We start from the raw sequence: 25,836 nt of genomic DNA, 5'->3' as shown, positions 1-25,836 counted from the left end.
ACAAACCAGAACTTTACTCTATTTCAAGTGGTAATTTCGACTGAAATTCTTTACTTTTAGCTGCTTTTCATTTGTGCACAACCTCTCGTGAATAGTTTGACTAGGTTGCATTGGGTTACACTTATTGATGAGAAGAAGAATCTAGACATACAATCAGATCATAACTATGAATGGAAGCAATGCTGATTATTTAAATCTGCCCATAAAGGCCAACAGTCACTGCAGGTGTCACTGTTTGCCTCCTCTGCAGGCCTGTCCTGTCAGATTTTACTGTCTAGGGCAGATACCCATCTTGCTGTATGTGGGGGCCACTTTTGCAAAATGTCATAAGGCCAGTGGCCAGTTAATAAACAAAAATTTATTATTAATACTTAAATAATTGGTGGGGGTCTGGAGATTCTCCTCTTGCACTGTTTTTTGATAAACAACCTCAAATGTTATGCTTTTTAATGCATCCTGGCACCCTGCCAACATTTGAAGTTTAAAATAAGATCCAAGTGTGATTTAGATTTGATCACTGTGCATAAGAAAATGATTGGTGATCCACCCGGCACCCTATCAAGCGCGAGACTTTTGCCCGCAGGCTGTAAGTTGAATATCAATGATCTAATGAGCCATCTAATTGCGTTTGCATGCCCACCAGTATCCTCATAACGATCCGGTTCTTTAAGTATCCCAGTGTTTTGTTTTGCAAATGTAGGCCTAATTATCACATTCTGCTTTTTAGAATCCATATTATTCGCAGTTAATAGAAACCAGGACATGGGGGCATGTAAACACCTTATTCTGGTTTTGTGACTGAAATGTTGAGAGATCAACTGCAAATAGATGATCAGAAACCTGGATACTATTAAGATCACGCCTTCACTGATATGAGTAACCAGGTTTCTTGTGTTTCATGTAAACATCATATCCTGAATAAGATCTAAATCAGAATAAGGCTCATGAACAGGACATTACTATGCAAGTAAATGCACTCATCAATTTTTTCTGTCATTTCGTTAGGCCTGCAGTAAATGACTTGGAAAAAGTCAAGCCCCATTTGACCTCTTAGTTACACCTGTCAAATACCACTACAAACACAATGCAAACAGTTTCATTTTCATGGTGAAAACATTTATTAAACACATATTAACATCCACATTATTGAAAAAAATCAGACAGACTGTAATTTTCAAATAAATTAGGTTTAAATGCCTGACTGTATTTGTGAATAGGCATAAATCACAATATCAACCTAAGGCATGTATATTGCAGTTTATCACTGTGCTGTGTTGTTTCATCACAGCAGTTCAGAAGACAGGAAAACAGCATCAATGTCAGTAGCCCAGAGTCTTCATGGGCCTCAAGTCCCATGAACTCATACAATTATCTTTCTGTTTCTGTCTATCTGCTCTGCTGGTTTCAACACCAGGCAAACAGAGAGCATTAATTTTCTTTTATTTTCAAGTAAGACTACAAGCAGTCACAGTTCATTTTAAGGCAGTGCAGTTATTGGGCTCAGTTTGAACTGGTGGTGGACCGGGGACTGCAGGCAAGAGGTAGGGAGGGTGAACACAGATGGCTCAAAGTTTTTGGTGTTAAAGGTGAAATCGTTGGCAAAAAAGGAGGCGGACTCCGGGGCGCAAGGTGTGGCTGGTTCGGGTGTGGTGGCATGAGCCGGGGCTGTGGAGAGGACCTCGGACTCAAACTGCAGCAGCTGACCCATGAAGCTGAAATTGGGTGAGATGACTGCCCGGCGCTGCTTGATGATGTCGAAGGCCGCATCCAGCCGCAGCTGCTGTGTCCTCATGATGTAGGCCATGCAGATAGTAGGTGAGCGGGAGATGCCTGCTTCGCAATGGACCAGAACTTTCCCCCCTGATTGCTTCACGTGATCTGGAAGGATAAGAAGGGGACAAGACGATATTATTGATCTGCAGCGAGATGGAGGCAGATTTTAAAAATACGGGTGTTGCCGGGTTTTGCTTTTTTGTTCTGTTTGTGTGTGTCTGTAATTGATATTTTTAGGGTCAAGTTATGAGGCGGAGAGGTTAGAATGAATCAACGGGGAGTTTTAAACATTGAATAATAACAAATGAAAAATCACATTTTAACTGTGTAATCACTGCCCACTCCTTTCTCCCACTCGCTAATTAAGCCAACACTTTTCTACACATCCATCTAGTTTCTCTCTCTAACACACACACACATTTTGAACCAGTTTCAGTCGTGCACGCACAGACACTTGTGAGTCAGAGAGCAGCTGTAGCCTACATGAGCCTCTCTTTCTCCTTCACTGCTGTGGAGGCGCTGGGTGCTGCTGCTGCAGAGTTCACCGCGTGTTCGAATTTAGAGCCGCAGCACTCCTACACACATATCTGTGTTCTATAGCCCACACGAAAATCCACTCTCTGTCATCTGTGTTAGTGTCACTCACGACACATTTCAAGATTTTTGCTTGTTCCTAGAACTACTGCAAACACCTACACGTCTCCTTTTCTGTCTGTCGCATGTGTAATTTCAATCTACCTACAGACACTTAGTTCAATGAAGCCTCTGCAGACACCTACACATCTCTTTCTGTGTTAAACAGAAACATTGAGGGCCACTTCTGTCTGGTCCCGAGAGCCACTGCAGGGGGAATGATTTCTGACAGCCATGGTCCTCAATAAACCACATGAATGAATCATGAACATCCCATCTGGAGTGGAGGATGGTGGGGTGAAAAGTGACGGCAGCAGTGGGTCAATAATATTTATCATCTCCTCCCCTGACTGTACATCAGTCACCAGTGTCGGAAGGGGTTTCTGATTGGAGATTGATTTCCATTTGGGGCCCAGCTGCAGCTCGCTGATTATTTGTGTGCACTGCATTTCTAATCGCTTGGCATGGTTGATGAATTTCGGTGGCCCTCTCTCTGAATGTAGGCTAAACCTGCTCCTGGAACAATTTGCGGACTTATGTAATAATAGACTTACACAAAGGCACCCTAAATGTAGGCTGCATCCCCAAACAATGCACAATACCAACAATAGCAGCCACCCAATACCGGTCAGCCAAGCTGCTCGTGGGTTAGCTTTGTCCTTGGTTATGCCTGGCTATAAATAGTCACCAGCACATTATGTACATCTTTTGCTGCTGCTGCTGCTGTTATTATCCAGCACCTCTCCCACACACTCTCTCTTCCTCTGTAACACATTCACTACCCCGCTGCCCCTCAGGTCCGCCAATGATTTCCACCTGCAGGCAAACAACAGCTATGCTTTCTCATTATGTGTCAGTCAGCTGGCATTTATCCTCCACCCAGCCATCATAAACAACTGTGTGTGTAGTGTGTGTGTGTGTGTGTGTCAGCCCCCAACCTCTTCCACCCGGCCATTACTAAACACGGACAGCTCACCCAGTTGTCACACTGAATGGCCACACCCGGTAAAGTAAGCCACGGAGATTAGGCCTGGGAGGCGATGACGGCATAGGAGCGTCTTTTTCAAGTAAAGACGCGGGGGAAGGAGGGAGGGAGGTCGGAAGGCAACGGGGGAAGTTCGCAAATCCTGAATGAAAGCAGGCTGGCTGGATATGTTGGTGGGGGATTGGAGGCAGGCGATCAAGTTAAACTGATTACCGCTGGGTTTCTTATAGGCCTCTATTTGTGAATGATAGCAGGTGAGCAACACAGGTGGCTTATTTGAAGACTCAAAAATAAACACAACTATGTTTAGGTGTCTTTCTAACGCAGCCTGGGCAGTTCTGAGACTCCTTAGGGTGATGTGGCACTATAAATACACAGAAGTTGGTGTTCCAGGAAAAGGCTCCATCTTGGTGACGGTGTATTTATTCCCCTTCCTACTGAACTATTTTGAACATTGAGCCAAGTGGCTTTTTAAAATTCAGATTCAGACACGAACCTTTGAGAGCAACACCCCTGTCTGTCAAAAAATAGTTAAAGAGCTGCACCCCGTACAAGGAGTTCATTCCCTTCAACTCACCAATAAACTCTATGGCCTCCTGGAAGTGGGAGCTGATGTCGGCCATGTGGCTGTCCTCCACTGGGATCCACTTGTAGTCATAGTGGCCCTTTGCCGGCTGCATGTCCCTGCGCGACACGTTGAGCAAGGCTGTGATGTGAAGGTCGCTGAGATAGTCCTGTCTGGAGGCGTGGTAGGCACTACCGAGGTAGAGGAAAGGCAGGATCTCTACAGGTTTACCCTGAGAGGATGAGGGGAAAAAAGTAAACGTGAGTACATGTAGATAAAGACTAGAATATACATAATTTCACGGCCACCTAACAAGACATAACACTGGACCCCACATCGTGCTGCATCTGCTTTAATCCATAATCCACCCCTGAGAAAATGGTCCAAGCCACAACATCCAAACACCTGTTTGCCCAATAAGCCGCAGAGCAGAACATTACGTTCATCTGCAGACAAAACGCACATGGATGCATGCAGCTGGACGAATTGAATTCCCCCTATTATGTAAACCATTAAGTTAAATAACCCACTATGTCAACCAGACACAATAAAGACTGCTCTCTGAGATGTGAAGCAGCCACATGCTTTCCTTTTGGGCAGTGGAGGAGATGGAGGAAAGGTCAGAGATAAAAGAGCGTTTTTCTCTATGGGGTATCCTGATGTCAGCTGGACATCACCAAGTGGTCTCTCCTCTTTTTTCGTGCCAAAAATGAGACGACTGGAGGGGGAGCAGTGAAGGTCAGAGAATATCATATGTATGTTGAAAAAACGTTTTGATGGGCTGATGCCAAATATAAACTCTCTGATGTCAGCAGGGCTTGGATGTGTGTGAGGGGTTTATTTTTTATAAGTTAAAAATAAAGAAGCTGTCAGTGCATGTGTGCCCTGTGTGGGAGAGAGGGAACTGCTGTATTGTAAAAAAAAAAAAAAAAAAAAAAAAAAAGGGTGTTTCCATACCTGATCATAATCTGGTTTGTGGTGAGAAAGCTTCTCAGTGTGGCTGCTGACTCTTTTCTCGGTTTCAGTTCCGCTCTGGTCAATGGTTTTCACCTCAGTGCAAAGTTCAGGGTATTGAGAGTGGAAGTTCTCGTATCCTCCTGAGAGAAAGAGGGTAAAACCATGAGCACACACTGTAATAAATAAGCTTAGAATAATGCTGCCTTTACACCCTTAACACACACACACATCTTGTGAAATGCCAGAGTTTATGAAACATGTCTTAGCAGCGGATTATAACATTTATAACCTGATTATAAACGCCTAATTAATTACAGGAGCCTGCGGTTGAAAGACCGGTAATCCTTTTAGGACGACATCCTGAGGACGCAGAGGTGATAGACGGAAATGGATGCGTCTCAACACAGCCCCGTTTTATTTAGCTAAAATAAATGATTCAGATGGGATTGAATTGTATTTATTTCTTTATTTTAATCAATGAAAGTCATGGTACCACCAATTTGCCTGCGTTTCTCTCGCACTGACTCATCGGCTCCGTTGACGCACGCAGGACATTTATCTCTCCAAGAAGTGAGAGAAAAATGTAGCTGCTTTCAACACGAGCGAGAGGGATAATAGAAGAAATGTGACTTGGCCTTAAATTTATCGTATGTGTATTTTTAGGTAAAATAGAAATACATTTAAACTATAATACAAATATAAAATGACCTATGAGCTTGTCCTTAAAAATAGGGACCAAGGAGGAGATCTCCGACAAAAAAAAAGTGGACAATAATTTCTTTGTGTCCAAAATAAATGTTTGTGAAGATTTTAATTAATAAACGAGAGATAATCTTCTACTTTTAGATTTTAGGGGCAAAAACTATAGACAGAGGCAACACCAGCTGAAGTTTAGCCTAATCCCTAAACAACACAGACTGATTTTAAAAAAAAGCCTTATTTTGAGAAATAAATAAATCATAATATAATACAAAACTGTTGAGGCTGTAAATACTGGCTTTCTTACAACTATGCTATTCTTGAAAAAACAATTAGGGTAGTCAAACTCCCTTAATTTTCCCCTTACTGAATTAAAAACTAACTCTCACCTTTCAGGAAACAGATGTTTGCCCCGCTCGCCAGATGAGACAGAGTGTTTATTACTATTTGTGCTACACTGTCCTTTTTCAGTTTTTGCCAGTGGGACGTCCGGTCATCCAGAGCTACGATAGCCGATATGCTTCCCTCCCGAAGCCGAAGCAGGGACCTCTCATCCGGGATGACAAACTGCAGAGGCACCGGCCCTCCTCGCGACCTCCGGACCACCACGGAGTTGAGATTGACATTGACAGAGCCTTTAATGTTGGAGTTCGTGAATGAAAGATAAGGTCGGCAATCCACAATAAGGCAGCTCCCGCACTCCTTCCTGATGATTTTCCTCAGACGCCGGCAGTCTATGCTGGAGACTTTCATTTTGACGCCTGTAGGAGTTGTTTATTATTGCCTAAAGAATTCAGATGGATTAACTCCTGAACGATACGGGCGAGCGAGGAGTCCCGCGCGCGTCTGTGCCTACATGTCCTCCAAGGGGATTCCGGCCCATCAGTTTTAAGTGAATGGGACCTCCGGCGGGTGACGTCACGAACCATGTATGGACACCGGCGAGGTGTGATCACAGAAAAAAACCCGCCCACATCTATGACTGGGCTGTGACTCCGCCCCCGGGTGCTGGTAAATAAAAGCCCTACTACTGCTACTGCGTGTGTGTGCGTTTGATTCAACTATTACTCACTGTGCGTCCTCTACCAGCACCTACACCTGCCCTTTCAATTTCAGCTTCTTCACATACAACCAGAGTTGTATTTACTTAAAACCCTGTAATATAGGCTAGACAAGCTATTTCAGATGAAAAATGAAGAATACACACCTACACAAACGGAGGTATTTTAGGATAGATACTATATGAAATAGGGCTACAACAGTAGCCATTTTTTTTTTTTTTAAATTTCTAATTCATCTGGTGAATATTTTCATAATAGCAGTAACTTATTTTTTAAAGGCTTTTTAATGCCAATTGAATTTTGTTTAGGACCAAAATGAACTTTTTTTATTCATTTATTTTTTCAATTTTATTGGCCCAAATGTTTATTTTAACATCAAACATTTCTTGTCCAATGCAAATGCTAAAAAAAACCCCAACCTTTTCAACAGTGGAAAATGGAAGATAATTAATATATTAATATAATTATATTATCATAAAAGTTTCTTTTTGGTTTTCCAACAAAAGTGGGGAACTATCTGGCATTTCCGTCTGGCTATCTTGGCAAATTTTGTGTTGGCTCTGCATGCAAGATTCCACTTTTTTGATTACCATCATAATGAGTTAAGAAAATGAATTTATTAAATTATTTAACAAAAAATAGATGTTACTATTTTTGTTTAAATTTTGCAATGCAATGTCAGAGAAAGAAAAACACTTGTTAAATCCTACTTCCCATGTCTGAGCATTTTTAAGACATTTTCAGGATTAATTCAAATCATTATTATGACACTAAAGGTCTTATTTTTATATGAATAAATTCTAGGCCCTTTAGAATGGAATAGAATAGAATAGATATACTTTATTAATCCTGTGAGGGAAATTGTTTAAGACTTTTTAAGGATCTGCAAGAACCCTGGTCAGAGGATAGTAAAAAATTCCCCATTATGACTTCTTCAAATGTCTTTTTTATCCAACCAGCAGCCTTGTAAAAAAGATTTCCGCACACTTCCATCTATGCTGTGTCTCACTTCACTCTGAGCATCAGGGCATACATGAATGGACAGTGAACAGGTAGGTAAAAGTAACCAGTCTCAGTCTAATCCCTGGCAGAGTGTAATACACCTGTGCACAACCCTGGTGGTAGAAGCTCCACGCTTTGGGAATTGTAGTTTTCTATGAATGGAGTACTGCAATGAATTAAGTTAAACTCAGAATAATGAGAAACGCTACAAAGATGTGGGTGTGCGGAAATCTTTTCTACAAGTTTGGAGTTTTTGATGTTTCGAGCACCTTGCTAAAACTAAGTTGGGTTGAGCAATGGTCGTCCTGCATGATTCAACCAGCAGCCTAAAATCCAAACCTAACTTACTTTTAAACATTATAATCTGAGAAAATCTGCACATCATGCCAGCTTCCATTGAAAAGGAATTGTAGCCTGTGAACACGGCACAACACTCCGATGCTAAGACTGTTAGCTCTGTCAGCACTGTTGCTGCGGTTAGCACTGTTAGCTCCTAGCTGCCAGCTCATCCACCTCCATGTTGAGAGCCATGTACAGACAACCTCTGAACCATAGATATGCTCTGAATTTAACAGCTCCTTAAATTATTACAAATAGCTGCTGATTAGTGATCCATCATTTAACTGATTACAATAATCAACGAATTGTTTCAGTCCTAATGTAAAACGGTGGGTACGGTCACATACCGTATGCATAAGCTCTTTAATGTGTAGCATGCACACAAAAACACACACTGTTGGGGGACACAGGGTAATATTAAGGTGATATAAGGGAAATAAATAACACACAGAGACCCAAAGGCCATGCAAAAAATAAAATTTACAATGATGTAGGCTCACATATTATCACTGTAACTCATCAGTGAGTACCACATCCATTGTGCTGTAAATCCCCAAAGGTAACTTTGTGTTAAGGCGATACTAACAAATAATCTTCTATGTAGTACTCAGTAATGTGGAGACTTTCAAGGAGAGCTCAGTAGCTGGACAACAAGTAGCTGACAAAAGCAACCTCTGACTTCCGCTCAGTCCCATGTATAGCCCAGTGAACCCGCCTTATATCCCTCAGCATGTAAGCCTAATCCCCCCAATGAATTAACTGGTTTAAACGTCACACTGCATGCACTCACATGATGTGCAATCAATCCTAACATGCAGCTGGGGACTGTGTGTGGGTTCTGTTTGCATGTGTGTTTGTGTTTTGGATTTAGATATGGATCCAGCTGAAACCAATTTACTCCACATCATACTTAGAGAAGATTGTAAAGAGAGAGAACGCACACAGTCATGTGTATTCAGCAGTTATCATTCATTAAGAAAATTTTCAACCAAAAAGCACATTTAAAACAAATTATTCTCATCAGTCTGAGGAGAATCATATTTCTTGTAACAGCCACTCACAGCCATTATAGTTGCTTCTGGGAGTACTAGCTAATTAGATAATGTGAATCTCTGACCCATTACATCCTTAATATACTGAAATCTTTTTTTGTTTTATGAGTCTCCCACCCAGCAAAAACCCAAGGTTCAAAGACTGAGCCAAGCTTCAAATATAGCCTATACATGGTGTAAACAAGACACACTGAAAGCCTCTTTGGTGAAACAAATCCAACAAATATTTGTTACATCATGTTGTGTCTGCTGCATGAATGCGTGGGAACAGTAAGAGCAAAACACAGAGAGAGAGAGAGAGAGAGAGAGAGGCGCACTGATCAACAGAATAGAAATGTGACAAATGGACAAACAGCGAGACAAACACAGTGACAGACAGATGAATAAAAACCAGACAAAAACAAAACAAAAACAAAACAATAGATTGCCCTCAAGGCCTTGACAGTATAATTCAGAGAGAGGACTCTGCATGTGGTGCTGTGTGGCTGCCTGCCTGTGACTGGCTGAAAAAAGAGGCAGATGGATGGATGGATGGATGGATGGATGGATGGACTGAAAGATGAATGGGATGGGTTGGGGTTGGGGCTGGGTGGAGAGATGCCTGGATGGCGGCTGAGGATTAGAGGGACAGCAGGCAGCGTGCCATATGGTCCAGTCTAATCTGGGCTTGTGACATCATGGTTGATGAGCGGGGAGGCCCACCATCCGTTTCCGAGGCCTCATTTCATTACGGGGTTTGTTAGTGTCAGCTGTAAATAACAACAGCAGACCCAGACGAGCCAGATAAACAAGCTCAAGTGTTTAATTTTTATCTCCACTATTTCCCCTCTTTTCCTCTTTCTCTCTTTTTCTCTCCTCTGTGTCTGTCCATCTCTCCCTCTCCTTCCACCTCACTCTCACATCAATGCTTTGAGCACATGCACGTCTCTCTGACACGATCGCCTCAGTATGTCACTGACTCTGTGGTATCGCTAATATATTTAGGAAGCAGGCAGGCAACATTTAAGCCAGCCGCAATCCTGCTTGCACAGAGCCCTGCTGTCAGCTGGTCGGCTATTAGGACTCTGTTGTGTCGGCCGTGACTATGTCCGACGCAGTATTTTGTCAAAGTGTGTCATCTACGTGGTGATGTCTTTAGGTCACAAGTGCAACAGGTCAATTTAGATTTCTGTGGGGGGTTTGTGTCGTGTTCCTGGCTCAGTTGTTAATCTGTAAAAGTATGGGTACTGCATTGTTATGTGCCTGTCCCAGTGTTGCCAAACATTGCCAATTAAGAGACACCTTATGAGCTGAGAATTTGTACTTCAGTGCTTTCCAAAAGCTTTTATTTCTATGGTGAAATGTTGCAGATCAGTTTTTTATTTGGTTTAGTTAAACTGCCTTGCACAATCCAAGTGAGAAAGTTTTGCAGTTTCCTGTTTTTGGAGGAAACGCCTCATCAACTTTGTCAAAGATTCATTAAAACACAACCGCAAATTCTATGGTTGCACTTTTTTTACTTTAATGTTCCTGTATTTTGATATTAGGCCACACAGTCTAGCTTTGTCTTGTTTGAAAAGAAGATTGATACATTTTGTGGGTGTTACACTGTGTATGTGGATTATTTTACCTCAATATACCATACCAAAGAAGAGGCTGACTCAAAAAAAAGAAAAGATATTTATGTGTTTCTTGTTTACACTATTTGTGGACAGAATACTGCAGCCATCTTTACATTTGTTTTTGTGCTGCACACAGCTCCTGTCACAATACTTTTAATTTACACCAGGCAATGCTGGCCAAACCACATTAGTGAGGTATGTAAGTGCGTCAAGTCACTTCCTGTCCAGAATGTCCCCTTTTTCCACGTGATTTATAAAAAGCACCAAAATACAATAGGTCGCCTTCGCTGGGACACGCATCCCCCCCTTCCCCCTCCTCCCCCTCCCTCCTCCCTCAGCTGCACAGGTGCTTCCTGATTTGCTGACTGAGCCATGATGATACTGTTTCCTAATAAGGGCCACATTACTCATCTCACCTCAGCTGACCACTGAGTACAGCGGGTTGGAATTCCACTCGGGTACCAAAGATGACTCAAAGGAGGAGTTTCAGTGTCGAGCTACACTTCATAGAGTGCAGTATATTTACTGAAACAACAGTGGTCATTTCTGGTAATGTACCCCCACAGAGTTCAGAGTTCAACAAAATATCATCCCAAGACACTAAGAAACCAAGTATGACGTGTTTTCTAAGGAGCACCGGCATCCAGTTTTATCAATGTCAATATGACCATTACTGATAAAAAATGGGACATTATGATAAGGACATTTCTGTGTACTCTGGTAAAGGTTATAGTTCTATTGCTGTATTTGTGTCAGCCTATTTTATTGTTTCATTTATATGTCACTTTGATAAATAGGACAGTTTCACATTTCCTGTAATTGCAATAAAGTTAATTCAACTCAACAAAAAAACATGAATTCAAATGGTATTCCTTCTAATCTTACACAGCTCCTTTTAACAGCAACAGGGAAATTTTACATCAATATAGTACGGCAAAGTGGTTTGAAAGATTGAGCAGTGGAAATATACAGAATATCAAGTACACTGTGAATTTATTGTCCAGTCCATTTCATTTTTACTGTCCCAAATAACAAATTAGTTTCAGGGGGATATAAAATCCCTGTAGTTAGACCCTAAATTTCAATAAGAATACACATCACAAAGAAGAATACCATCTCATGTTTGTATGCCTCCATGAACCAGTCAAGTTGCAGTTACAGTTTACATCCAAGTCTGTCCAGACTCATATGTGGCCATGAGAGCAGACAGGGCTCCAAATTTGGATGGTGCTGCAATGAAGCTACAGATTCAAAGACACTAATGCTTCACACACACACCGAAGCACAGACGATCTATATAATCAACTTCCACCATTTCATCCCAGTTAACATTTGTGTGAGTAATTTTGCCATGATTAGCGTATGACGTCCCAGTAATGCCTGAAAACATGTTTTTGACGTAACAGTCCAAGTGACTGTTTATGCCAAATTTGAAGAAATTCCCTCCAGGTGTTCTTGAGATATCTTGTTCATGAGAATGGGATGGATGAATGGACAGCCTGAAAACATGATGTCTCCTGCCACGGCTATTGCTCACATGGAGGCATAAAAATCTTTTAACCCTTTGACACCTGAGCAAATTGGCTTGATTTCTTGCGAAAGCATGAGAAGAAGGCAACGAGTAACAAAAGAAGAAATGACCCAAAGATCAAAGCAATTAAAAGAAGGAAACAATCTGGAAAAAGTGTTTTAAAATTATAATAATTCTGTAACATCATTTCAGATATGTAAGTATGATGACTGGCTTTAAAGATTTCTTTTCTTTTTTTCCCCTATCTTTTAAATTTTTTTTTTGTAATTTCTTGCAATTTGTGAAACGCTTCTTACCAAGTTGCTCATTGCCTTATTTCCCTTTTTTTTGGAATTGCACCAATTTGCTCAAACAGGTTCAAAAGTTTAAACACTTGTGAAAAGTGTCTGATTGCAACAACAAAAGTGATGTCACTCTGGGTTTTAAAAGAAGTCAAAATGGAGAAACTTCAGAAAAAGCATAAGGTTTTGTATGCAGTGTGGGGGACACAGTGCCACATAATTCGGAGTCATACTACTTGGATGAGAGGAGGGGACTATTTCTTGAAATAAATTCTATGCTGGTAGAAACAGTCCAAGTAGGAAAAGTAGCAGAAATGATCACAACATAACCAAAACTATTTTACCAGAAGAACCATCCAATCTGGAGCAGTCACACAGTTACTATATGGAGAAATACAAGTAAAATGTTAAGTCAATACAGCAAACATAAGTGCAAATGTGTAATTCAGGGTATGCGGATGGCATGTAGTCACATGTCGCTTCTTGTTTATGCGCTGCATGAGCAGAGACAGCAACAACAAACGTCAGTGTAGTGAGTAAGCACACACTCAAACCACATCGCATCCAATGCACCAGTCAACCTGTGGCTGCCAAATTCAATGTGAAACAGGAATGTTTGGTATCCCTGAGTTCAAGTCATGATATGATGGCCTGGATGACACATGCTGAAGAGGCATACACACACTCATGCCTTGAAGGCTTGACTCACCCCACGATTTCCACCCACTCACTGCTCACCGCCATGTCATGAGGCAAGAGAGAGAGAGAGAGAGTGTGTGCAGATTAAACAGAATTTACCCATTAACTGCCCCCAGTTCTTCCACAGAAAAGTCACTCTGGGTCTTTGGGTGAAATTGCCACGGCATAAAAATAGTCAAGGCCTCAGGTGGTGATAAATTTGTCTTGCCCTGTGTATGCCACAGAGGTGAGAGCGCTGTGGGAATTGACCGTGGAGCTCCAGACGTTGTTCTAATGTTCTGTGACGTGTAAACTATAAAGAAAAAAAACAACACAAACACCTGGTTATTTCTCTTATCCATGTTGTCATTTTGTGTCCAGATGTCTCAAAAATGAGACAGCATTTCCGGTTGACAAGATGCTGTGACTCTGAGGAAAGCTACGTTGTGTACTGTACGGTGAATCATAGCGCAGTTATCATAAAGGAGTTAAATAGAGGAGCCCACATTAATCACATCTCTTAAAATAACAAAAGTACGCATGTGTCTGTGAAAGCCATCATGACAGATGACGATCCAGAAAAGCCGAGTTCACCTGCTCTTCGCCTGCCTTACATTCACACTTACACATATCTATATGTGGAGCATGTTGTACTGTCTCCCATCAGAGCTGCTCACAAACAAAATGTACTCTGTGTTCTGTATTCCTGCTCTCTACCCTGCAATAACAGTCACTCACAGCAGAAATCTAACAGAAATGTGGTGAAAAAGTAATACATCACCACACAGTAAAGTGAAGTCATTTCCTGTTTTGGCTCGTCAACAAGGCCACTTGGCTTTTTGCCACTACAATGTGTTGTTTTGATACATGGCTGGCAGCACTGAGCTCTGTTCCCGTCGAGAGCAGGGTTACAGAAAGCGTCTTTAAAAGCCAGTCAATGGGCGGTTTTTGTTTCAAGACAAGACAGGCAGGAGGGAGGGTTAAAGGATAAGGCTGGTAATATTCTGTACTTTTTTATTGTTAAAAAAATAGAATTAAAAGACCAAAAGAAAGAATGAACTGATCATACTAACTAAGTATTATGCCTCTACCCAAATCCTGATATATTGTATTTTCTATCTCTGTGCCATAGACTGTCAGTTTGCCATAAACTATTCACTTTTTTAAACCTGGATCGACACTGGTTTTCTGGTGCTGTGTTCAGAGGCCTCTCACAAGCTTTTTAACCCTTTCAAACCTGAGCAAACTGATATGATTTCTTTCAAAAACACAGGGAAAGGCATGAAATCTGACAGAGAAGTCTGACAGATTGCAAGAACTAGAAAAAGGTCACAAGAAAATTAGTTTTAAAAAAAAAGAGGAAAGGATTATTTAAAAAAATAATTAATACTACGTTTTTGGATTAATACTAAAACTAAAAGAAATATCTTCATTTCTTGTATCTGCTTTTTCTTTTTTAAGAATAAAATATAAATTAAAAAAAAAAATATTATAAAATAAATTAAAAAAATTACCTTTGCTATATTTCATGTCTGTCTGTGTTGTTGCATCGCAGACATAATGATGTCGACTTTTTGTGCTGCAGCAGTTCACATGGCCTCTTTGTTTCTCAGCAGGATGTGTAAAATCTGCTCAGAAATGCAGCTTGAAAACAGCCTCTGTAATTAATCAAATTGTGAGTATGAACAAGCTCATAGCTTTTATATAGAGTCACCCTCGTATCTGTCTGCCTGCTCTGCATTATTCTACCACATCCTCAGCATTACATACAACAACAATGCCTCTGCAAAGCAGTGCCTTCCTCTCCCACTTTGCTCTCTAACTAATTTTAGTGTCCATAAATATACACATATGTCACTATATTGTTATCCGTCTTCGCGTCCGCCGAGTACAGTGGGTCACAGAAGGGAACCAGGAAGGAAGCCAGAAGATAAATAAACGCAGGGGCAGCAGTGAAAATATAGCTGGTGTTTGCCTCTCCGAGGGTGTTAATGTTACTTTGAGGAGGCAATAAATATCACCTTAAACCCTTGGCGGTGAGTCAGCAAATGGATCATCAACTTCAGAGCCCTGAAGAATAAATCCCAACATGCACTTACAATGACTGTTTACATCAAGCTTTGCTGCGTAAAGAACGAAATAATCCGTGTTGTAATGCTGGAGGGCTAGGGGAGACTATGGAGGACTTATTCTAATCACAGTGAACTTGTCTCATTTCCCTTTGTTCGTGCATTAAATTTTGAGTTGTTGGATATACTAATACACAGGAAACAGTGCAAAAAAAGTTTCATTTGCAAAAGCTCCTGGACTTTTACAAAGGTTGAAGAGCTGGTTTCAAGAAGCTTTGTAAAGTTGTCAAAAAGAATCTCTGTCAGTGTTTGGGTGCATTATTTCCTTATTCCATACCTTTGTAAGCACTGTCACTTACTGTGAAAAAAAAAAAAAAATCAAACGGATTTACTGGCAAACCAGCCTTTGTTGTTCAAGGAAGCACGCTCTCTTGCTCAAACTCAAAAGACATTCCTGTAGACAATCGAATGTGTTGTGTCTGCAGCTGCTGTATAAGGTGAAAGTAGCAGTGAGATGATAACATCTACTGAAACAACATCATACATTCAGTCCTACAGACTGACTTGATTCTGCGTCATTTGGCAAGTGATCACCTGAAATTAAAAAGCATGTTGCTGTTTTCAAAATGAGACACTTGACTCAGCAACAATAAAAGTCACCAGTGCCACAAGTTGCCGAAAGTTTACAGTAAACAACTGATGTGTTTGTATTTCATACATTAATGTGGCTCGCCACCTGAACAGTGCGGTACAAGACGTTTTCAAGAAACAGGGTGAACTTAAAAGTCCAGTGTTTAGCATTTAGGGGGATATAGTAGCAGAAATGGATTTAATTTCATTAGTATGTTTTCTTTTGTGTTTCAGTGACCTTAAAGTAGAGGAATGAGTCCTAAAAACCCTAAATAAATTAGCATTTCAGCAGCTTGGGTTCCCTTGTCTCAAAGTCAATGGGCTTTTTTTAATGGGTTTTTTTGGTTAGAAACCTTAAATAAGGTCTGTGGTTAACACTAGCTTCACATTTTGTTCTACAGCTTAAAGTAAATTGGTAAAATACCCCACTTGTAAACCTTGAAGCTTTTATGTGTCTTAAAAAGACGGTTGCTAACAAATGATGATAATAAATGAGACTACAGAACGTCATCACATCAAGCCGCACCAAATATGACTTTACAACCTTGTAGCAGTGGCAGGGCGACCATAGCACAGCTCCTAGCAGCCTCACATAAGCTTTTTACTTCTGGCGATTGCATTCAGGCTTCAAAAATCGTGAAAGTGGTGTTCATTTGTGAAGATTATCTTGCTGAAGAAAACATGTAAGTATCAAAAATGTTTGTTAGCCACACAGCTTATTTTTGGCAATGATCTCTAAGATCTAAAAAAAGTCCCATGGGCCTTTTAACGTGGGAACCAGGGTGACGTAAGCTTCTGAGTTGGCTCACAAAAAAAAGCCATCTCTGGGGCACTCTTGCTTTGAGATTGCAATGCTGCATCACCATTTTCCATAGAAGCCCATAGATAGATTTATAGATAGATGTTTTTCCATTTTCACGTTTTCACGTCAACCACTGTCGTCAGAAGCCCCTCCTGCAACAAACAGCGTGTTCAAATAAATAAATAAATAAATTATATTCAGTGGTTCTGCCTGTTTAAATCACTTGGTTCATTTGTTTTATTGAGGAGGACATCTCTGCGGATCATACGGCTCCCAGTAAAGTCTGGATCTTAAGTTAAAAGAGCAAAAAAGGTGAGCACATGTTAGCAGGTGCTGCCCTTCTCCGGCAAGCCAAACAGCATTGGAGAAACACCAATATGTAACGTGAAACTGTTTTTTTCTTAATTTTTTACCTGTTAAAATCAACAGGTCTGTTTGTTTTGGTGACATGATAATTTGGCTTCCTTTAAAAACCTCCTGAACATTAAATACTGAGGGAAATCTAACGGGAGAAGGTTCATCTGGCTGCAACCTGCAATCCTCAGCACTACAAGCCACTAAAACCCCCTATAACTTACACACTGCTCCTTTACTACAGAGAGAGTTGTGTAGCATTGTACAGTGAAGAATAAGATGTAATGATGGAAAGAATACAGAGTATATAATACAACAAACACTGAATATAAATCAAATACATAAATATGCATCATCGTAAAGCAAAGAAAAGTGTCTGCAGATATGTAGCTAAATGTAAACTCTATTCTTTTGGAGAAATACAGATGTGTGGCTGCAAACCAGCTGGAGTTTTACCTTTTATTGGGGGTATTACCTCACAATCTATACACAATAGATTTGGCAACAGGACTGTGGCTCATCATGGAAACAAATGTGACCTTCATGGGAAGCCATGTCAGAAATCCTCCCCCGCGCAGATGCACTGAGATAAGGGATTTTTTAAATGTATTTTTATTATTAAAGGCCGGAAGTTAAGAGTCATTTCTGCACCTCCCCTCTGTCGGTCTGTTCCCCACTTGCTCTCTCTCTCTCTCTCTGCTATAATTCCACCCTCTTCTCTTATCCCCTGTTGTCCAGCCTGTCCCCCCCCTCCCGTCTCATCACCTGTGTGGGAGGCACAAAGCCAAATCCACTCAGCTGGAATTAAACTCACTGGGACCCTACAGATTGCACTGCTTCACTTTAATCACACACACACACACACACACAACACACACACACACACACACACACACAGACACACACACCTGCACCTAATCACACACTGACACAGACGCTCTCCCACTCAGCGGATGGAAATAAAGAGGCAGGGATGGAAAGATGTAATAGATAGGAGCACTGGGGAGTGCGTGGCGACTGGGGGGTGCCCACGTCATAGGAAGTAGGTATAGACATTACAGTCGCATGCAGTACATAAAGCATAAATATACAGACAGAAACTGTTATCATTTGGAGCTGGTGCCAGTGTGTTGGAGAAACAGAGAAAAAACACACCATCAGACGACAAAATGAAAAAACAATTTGAGGCACATTACCCACAGCTGTTTGTCAATAGCATGCTTTAGGATTATTAATGTTTCTAAAAGGCTAAGGACAGATTGTACAGGAGGAATAAACAATAATAATAATAATGTTATACCTACTGGGCTTTCTGTTATCAAAAAGGCTAATGGTAAAATGATTAAAAGTCAAAATTTAGGGATGTTTAAGCTGACTATGAGTTGATTACAACTCACGCAACCTACTGCATTCAAATCCTACAATATAATTTCATGAACCATAAACACAGTGTTCTGTGAATAGAAAGGACAAACCACATGTTACTGATCAGACTTCATATTGTATAATACACTTTGACAGAATATCAGTGGGTGGGAAAGCACTGTGTAATTTCATTGTCACGGTGATGCCCTGCACACATGCACGCGCACGCGCACGCACGCACGCACACACACACACACACACACACACACACACACACACACACACACACACACACGCACCTGTACAGGCACGCATGTGCGCGCGTGCGCACACACACACACACACACACACAAAGATGTTCATAAGTTTGTACTCATTATGGTGATGTTTAAACTGATGTGATGCAGCACACTGAAGCTGGTGGGGGGTTTAGCATGCACACTGACAGCTGGGCGTTGACATTTCCTCTTTCTATATCATTCTTGAAAGAGGACCTATTATGCTTATATTCTGAATTTTACAATGCCTGATGTTCGTGTTAAACATAGCTAACGTTTCAAATAATGAGGTATATTGTTTGTAAAATAGCCTGTGAGCCAAAACCTCAGCTTCAGACTGTTCTAAATACTCTTTTTCCAATCTTTTTCTCTATTTTGGCTACAAGACACAATATTGTAACATACTTTTTTATATGCTCATCTACTCTAGGTACGCCACTGTAATACCCCTTTTTTACCAATATTAGCACATGCACGCAGGTTTTTGGAACATGGGTTAACCTAACAATTGGCTACTGCTTTCCCCTTGCCAGGTGAGTAGAGCTGTGTACATGGCTCTGCATCAGATGAGTATGCATTTCTATGTGTGTGTGTGTTTTTTGTTCTGATTGTGTGTGTGTTGTGTGTGTGTGTGTGTGTGTGTGTGTGTGTGTGTGTGTGTGTGTGTGTGTGTGTGTGTCTCACATTCTACATAACAGGAGAGGCCGGAGAGGAGGTAAATAGAGTGGTTACTCTTTATATATCTCTGACTAATTCGGTCTCCGTTTCAAACTTGGTGCAGACTAATTTGTATCGATGTGTTAGTGCTGATTAGGTGGACACAAATGGACATTTGTGTTGGGGTCTCACCAGAAGGAACTAAAATTACTGTGTTCACCCAGGTACTGTGTTTCCATCAATGCCAATCAGAGCCAGAGGCAATAAATACCCGACACAACTGCAGAGTCATTTGACCCAGGTGTGAATGCCAATTGTACACTTTCCCATTGCATTAAAAAGCCAGATATTAGTGGGTGTGAGGAGGTTTTTTGTGCAGTGGAAATAAGACTTAAGTGTTTGTTAAATCTAGTCAACACTGCTACATGTAGCAACTTGGTAACATCAGGGAAACATAATCTTGGTTGCTAAGGTTGGTTTTTTTTTAAATTTTTGGATCAAATTCCAGCTGAAACAGGTCCAGTTGTGTTTAGATGCGAGATGAGATAGTCCCTCTATAAACAGTCAAACTCCATCGGCCAGTACACTGCTACACGTAGCTACGCGCTAACATCATGTAAACATGTCTTCTTGTAAATTACCCCCTGATTTTGGATCATGGAACATGTTTCTGGTTGTGCTTTGAAGCTTCTATTGATGATTTTTCATGGCAGAATATGCCCCTGTTCTCCATTACTCGCATTTCCGCAGCTGCAATGATGGTGCAGAGACGCAAAAATACAGAAGACCTGGAAACCCTGACTAATTAGAGCAAACTTGGCACTTACGGAAGGGGGACTTGAAGAGACAGCTACTTAAATTGAGTGTTTCAGACAGAGGGGGTGTTTCAGCAGACATAGTGTCTTGAAAATCAAAGAATATAAACATGTTCTATTAGAAACCCAGAGTAAAAGTTTGAACCTGAAACTGAGCTTAATAGGTCCCGTTTCACAATCACTCAGAGGAGCTGAGGCGGGGGCTGGGCCGGTGACTCATACATTGTCTGTCTTCATCTAACATCCCCCAATCAGGGGCAGAGGGAGGGAAGGATATGGGAGGTCTGACTCTTAATTTCTTTCATTTTTTTCTTCCTCATAATGACTTCTGTTGAAGCTGCCACCCCAACGAACTGAATGGCAAGAGTTTTGGTGTTTGAGAGGATGTAAAGGTTACGTATCCCTGATTGTTGGAGGCGTATCTCCCTCCATCTCCTTCTTACCCCTTTCTTCCTTCCTGCAGAGCTATCAAACAGAATGAGGAACTAATTTTATCTGAAAACGCGCTGCCTTGATTACAAGGAACCGCTGCTTCTTGATAAAGCTGGTCTGTGGGTGGGTTGAAGTGGTGTCGGGAGGGGCAGAAGAGGAAAGACATGTAACAGAATATAAATGACACCAGAATCCCAGCTGTGATCAAGTGGCCGCATCCAGATTGTCAGCTGTAGAGATGACAAAGTAAGAAACATGACATGTTGTTGATTTCACTGACAGACCAACATTAAAAGGGGTCAATGTTCTGATCTGTGTTTCTCTGTCCATATGAATATCCATTCATCACAGCAAGTTGGCAAATGGTACAGATGCCAGAAATAAATTAGGCTTACCACAGTCATGTGGCCAATGAAGCACAAATTATGTAAACTTTTAGTCAAATACTCATTTAATCAACACCACAGGTACAAATATGGTTCATTTTAGTTGGATAGAAGATCATTTCAAGCAAATCTGACCACTAAGAGTGGTCCAAAGAAGCAAAATTTTGGTCCAAGTTTTCCAGAGCATCGCTGAGACAACACAGCAAGAAAAATGTTACAGTTTATGAAGCAGAACAGTCTGAAATCATGACAACATGCACTATACACAGACTGTGCAGACTTCATGGAGAAAGCATGATAAAGCTGTATCATGCTTGATATATATATATTATTCCCCCATTCCTTTAAATGTATTAAAATTCTTTCATTTATGTCATAATATAGAGCAAAAGTGGGCTATGTTCATACGTAGCTGGAGTCACATTAAGAGTTAGATTCTTTTTCCTTCATGCCTATACAATGACTCTTCTGCAGTGTATTTGTTGTATTTATGGTTACAGAACTGGGATTGTGGTAAGCAGAAGCTTTTCAGCAGTGACATGTTTTATAGAAAAAGAGTCTTTTTCAATTTTCTTGTTTTGTCTTTATCATCAACTATCTCTAATGCCATTAAAAATTTGTGGGAAAGAAAACACAGGCAAGGCCCAAACAGGCCAATCATAGTTCATGCTTTCTCCATGTTGTATCTCCATAGTAGTGTAGCCACCTGCCTAACTTGCACCTGATAGTTTGTATTCTACATCATAGATACAGTGGCTACTGCTTGGCACCTTCATGCACAACTATAAAACTAGTGTTAGAGGGGAAAATGGTGACATGATGGTTGTATAGTACAGCAATGTATTTTTCCTAGGATGATGAAGGCATGACCTGCCCTGCTCTGCCTTACTAACCGTAAACCCTAACCCTACTAACTTTAACCCCCTGGTTGGCCTACCCCGACATTCTTATCCTAAACCTAATCAACCTTCCCACCAAAGGCAACAAGCACTAGCCAATCAGAGGGAGAAAAATTACGTACATTACACAATATAAATGTTGCGACTGAATACTGATAATGGTCATGACACCTTATATGATCTTTGTTACTATAAAGTTTAAAGTGAAGAAAATATCATCTGAAGTGGACAAACTGTTTATGGACATTTTGTGTGTATAAACTGCTTTTGAGGCCATTCACATGTGTGTCTTACTTTCTTGTTTAGATTTTGTAAAGGGACACACTGACCTAGCTGCACATAACCCCGAGCCCTGAGCCAGCATGGTGTAGTCGGAAATGATGCCCACTAATGCTCATGAATGAATGAGTGTCAGTGGACAATGTCCAAACTAAACCACATCTGGGCCAATCTCTGACAACCTTGATACTAAGCCAGTACTGTGTGCTCCGACAGATACTTATACAAGTGTTGGCCCAACATGTTGAAACGGGTGAGATGTTTGTACTTGCTTATCTTAATGACACACTGGGTTTGGTGAAACCATCGGCATGTTGGAAATGTGTTGAAATGTCAGTAGGAGGTATGTCTTTTTGTTTCAGGATGTTCTAGAGAGCAAGTTTTGAAAAAAAAAAGGAGATCTTGGCTCTTGGCGGAAGGAAATGTTGAGTCACAATTATTGACCAATCTCAGTATATTAATCATTTCTATATGTAAAGGTTATTTTGAATCACCAAGAAATGCATTTTTGAGGCTCTAAAAAACAAACCTCTGTACTCATGTAAACAGCCCCCAATAATGACTAATTATTTTGATAAACCGAGGAGGGAACAGTGGAGTTTGAAAAGCATGTGGGTTTGTGTGTGTGTTTGTGAGGTGGGGGTGTGTGTGGATGTGTTTTGGGAGTGCAGAGGCACAGTGACATTAAGCTGCTGTGCCGTCATCAGTGAGAGAAACACATTAATCCTCCAGAATCCTGCAGGTTCAGAGGAGGGCAGACATGTGGGTCAGAAATGCTGGAACTGAAGGAGCGGGGGCTACGTGTGTGTACTTTAGTATCTATCATTTTAGGGACCAATTTGAGTTGAGGACTATTTAGAAAAGAGAAGGCATTTTGGTCAGTCCTCACCGTCGCACAGACCAACAAAGGCCTGTCAGAGGGGTCAGACTTATAGTTCAGGTTAGAATCACAGCCTCTTGCAGTGTGTTGTGCACTTTTGACACTAGTCCGTCTTTGTCAGGTGGTTTTTGGCCGTTTAGCATGTTTGCTTGCTGGTGGAGCCAGTAAGTGAGTGAAATCACTCTGATTGACGTTTTGGCTCAGCATTCAAGAAGAGAAACAAAAGTGAGGAAAACACATAAACTAATGTCAAGAGGATGTGAGACTGAATAAAAGTTGTGATATTAGGTAAAATTACTTTTTGAGCGATTAACCTCTTAAGCAGAAACACATAGTTACTGTTTGCTAGCGCATGGTAAATATCCTTTGCATTTCAATATCAGGTTGTGTTTTTTTATATGCTAACTGGCTAACAAGCGTTTTAAATCTGTTGTCTCAGTCTTTCGATTTCCATTTTTTATGAAGAATACAGACCGTGGCCACCTGCTGGTGTGTCTGTGCAATGTTTTCAGATGCATTTTTTGGACAAGATACAGGCAACTAGTCCTTTGATGCCAGTTTGGTGTGTCCTTGCTTTTAGGCTTAGGTTAAAGGAGAGTAAGTGTTGGGGTTAGGCCTTAAGTTTTGATGGCAAAGGTTAGGTAAGGGGCTACATAGCCATTATAACTTCACACTTTTTGCTTTTATGCCGCACTTACACTACAGGATATGGCATGGTTTTACTCAACTTGACTTGCTCTTCGTTGTCCATTAGCAAATATAGCTACTTTTGTTTTTTTAGTACCACCTTGATTCGTCACTGAAATCATTACTTGCATTTCTTCAATTTTTAAATACCCAGACATCAATAGCGACCTAATCATTGGTGACTTTACTGCCTAGTCCTAACTGTCGTGACGGTCCGCATTGGTTGCCATGTGCTCATGCTGTGTAAACATAATGACTTGCTGTGTCATCCCACCATGTGCATTTGTTGACATCAATATACCACCATCACGGAGTGTAAACAGCTGATGCAGAAGGATACCTAAAACGTCATATGTAGACGCGGAAGGTCACAGACAAAACGGCGCCATGTGACAAGTTGGGATGAGAATGTGTTGCAGCCAGCTGATCTTTTCATACTGATTAATAGGTCATTTATCTTCTTTGTCCACTGCAAGGTTATCCCTTTGGATTAACCTTTACCCTGACAAATGGATGTCAATTGACACATTACAATAGCCTTGAATATGTGGGTGCATGCTGCATAATAATGTTGTACAGACTGTAGAGCCCATTAAGGCAAATTTGCGATTCTGAGCTATATGAACAAAAAAGTATAAAAATGCAAAAAAAAACGTCGAAGAGAAAACAAAATGTCACAATGAATACTGACTTTCAGATCCTTGTCGTGGAGTAATTTTGCTTCCAAACTTGCACTCATAACTCTATTAATGAGGAGATTATTACCAGATTTTAATGGGAGGCTGTTAAAATGAGCAATAAGAGATGAAACAAGAGAGCAGGAGAAAGAGCAGAAACATAAAAAAGTGAATGTCAGGGAGAACGACCTTTTCTTCCAACCAATAGTTTATGACAGTTATTGAGATGGTGATCAAAACGCCCTGTGTGAGTCAGCGTGGTGAAAAAATAAATCTCATTCCTGAGTCACTGAGACAGAAATGATGAGCAACAAAAGGATAGATACAACAGTCACATAAAAACGTATACGAAGCAGTAGAGAATCAGGCCGAAATATCTTAAGGGAATACCCTCTAACAGTCATTTCCGTTTCTACAAAAGGACAGCGGGCAGAGCAGCTCCCTTTGGTATCACGGCAGACAGAGAGGACCAGCAGCACAAAGAGTTCAGCCGTGAAAGTAAAAGTCAATCTTGATGCACAGTGACACAATTAAAAAGCTACTCTCGGTGCCGAACCTCTCAATTCTTTGCTGAGATTCTTTGTTTGATGTTTGGTGTCAGCCCTTAAAAAGCAAGTCACCTTTTTGCAGCAACATCCAACCTTAAAAAGAAACAAAAAAAGATAAGAAAAAACAAAACAACAGTTCTGAAGCCTTCTGACCAGGATGAATAACACATGCTGCATTTTCTCCAAAAATCCTTTTCTTAATGCTGTTACTAATTGTCTCTCCACCCACCCACACCAAACAGGTCCAGGCATGTTCTTTCAGAGATTTCCATTCCAATTCAGTGGAAAGTGTGAAATCGGTGACAGAGGAGGAGAAAAAGATGAGGCAAACTGGTGCAAAGTTGACACTCCGAAAAAAGAAACAGTCCTGGAAAATGCCAAAGATGATAATGACAAATGGTGTGAGAGCATCCAAACACCTTTTGCTTTTAAAGAGAAAATGTTTCACTTTTTATGTGAACGTCCAATCAATGCTGATGGTCAATATAAACAACTGAACCAATAATTCCTAAGTGTATGATATATTGACCAAGAAAGCGGAGTTCTCCTACTTGCCGACATGTACCATGGTGCATTGCACGCAACCTACTGACGCCTAGCTGAAGTATTGTGTAGCATGCCTATGAGGGCAATGAAATGAAAACACAGATACTCCATAGTACAAACCAACGTGACCCCAGACGGCAACAACTCGGTCTTAATTTCCACACTTTTAAAGGCAGCACATTACAGCTTCCAGCAACTCTGCTGCATTTCTTCGGCATTTCTATTCCGGCCTTGATTAAATATGGCTGAATATCTGTGTAAGCCAAAACAAACACACTGTAAAAAAAAAATACAATAAAATAAAAATTCTCTTCTACATCGTCCCTTGCACTCATATTTTGGGGTGCCATTTTTGCTGTTGGAAACACACTGTTT

The 25,836-nt window shown here is 40.9% G+C and overlaps 1 protein-coding gene across 1 annotated transcript; it reads right to left on the bottom strand.

Moving 5' to 3' along the window:
* Positions 1–1,111: 1,111 nt before the first annotated feature.
* dusp5 (dual specificity phosphatase 5) lies at positions 1,112–6,462 on the bottom strand. The gene is made up of 4 exons (XM_042485615.1): positions 6,002–6,462; positions 4,914–5,053; positions 3,969–4,188; positions 1,112–1,878 (listed from the first exon to the last, which is right to left on the bottom strand). The coding sequence occupies exons 1-4, from the start codon at positions 6,363–6,365 to the stop codon at positions 1,478–1,480; spliced, it is 1,125 nt and encodes a 374-aa protein (XP_042341549.1). The 5' UTR covers positions 6,366–6,462; the 3' UTR covers positions 1,112–1,477.
* Between the last annotated feature and the right edge of the window lie 19,374 nt (positions 6,463–25,836).

The sequence above is a fragment of the Plectropomus leopardus genome, chromosome 4, assembly GCF_008729295.1.
Source record: "Plectropomus leopardus isolate mb chromosome 4, YSFRI_Pleo_2.0, whole genome shotgun sequence".
Taxonomy (NCBI): domain Eukaryota; kingdom Metazoa; phylum Chordata; class Actinopteri; order Perciformes; family Serranidae; genus Plectropomus; species Plectropomus leopardus.
Note: the sequence above shows the minus strand (reverse complement) of the source record. Positions and strands in the feature narration are given on the sequence as shown.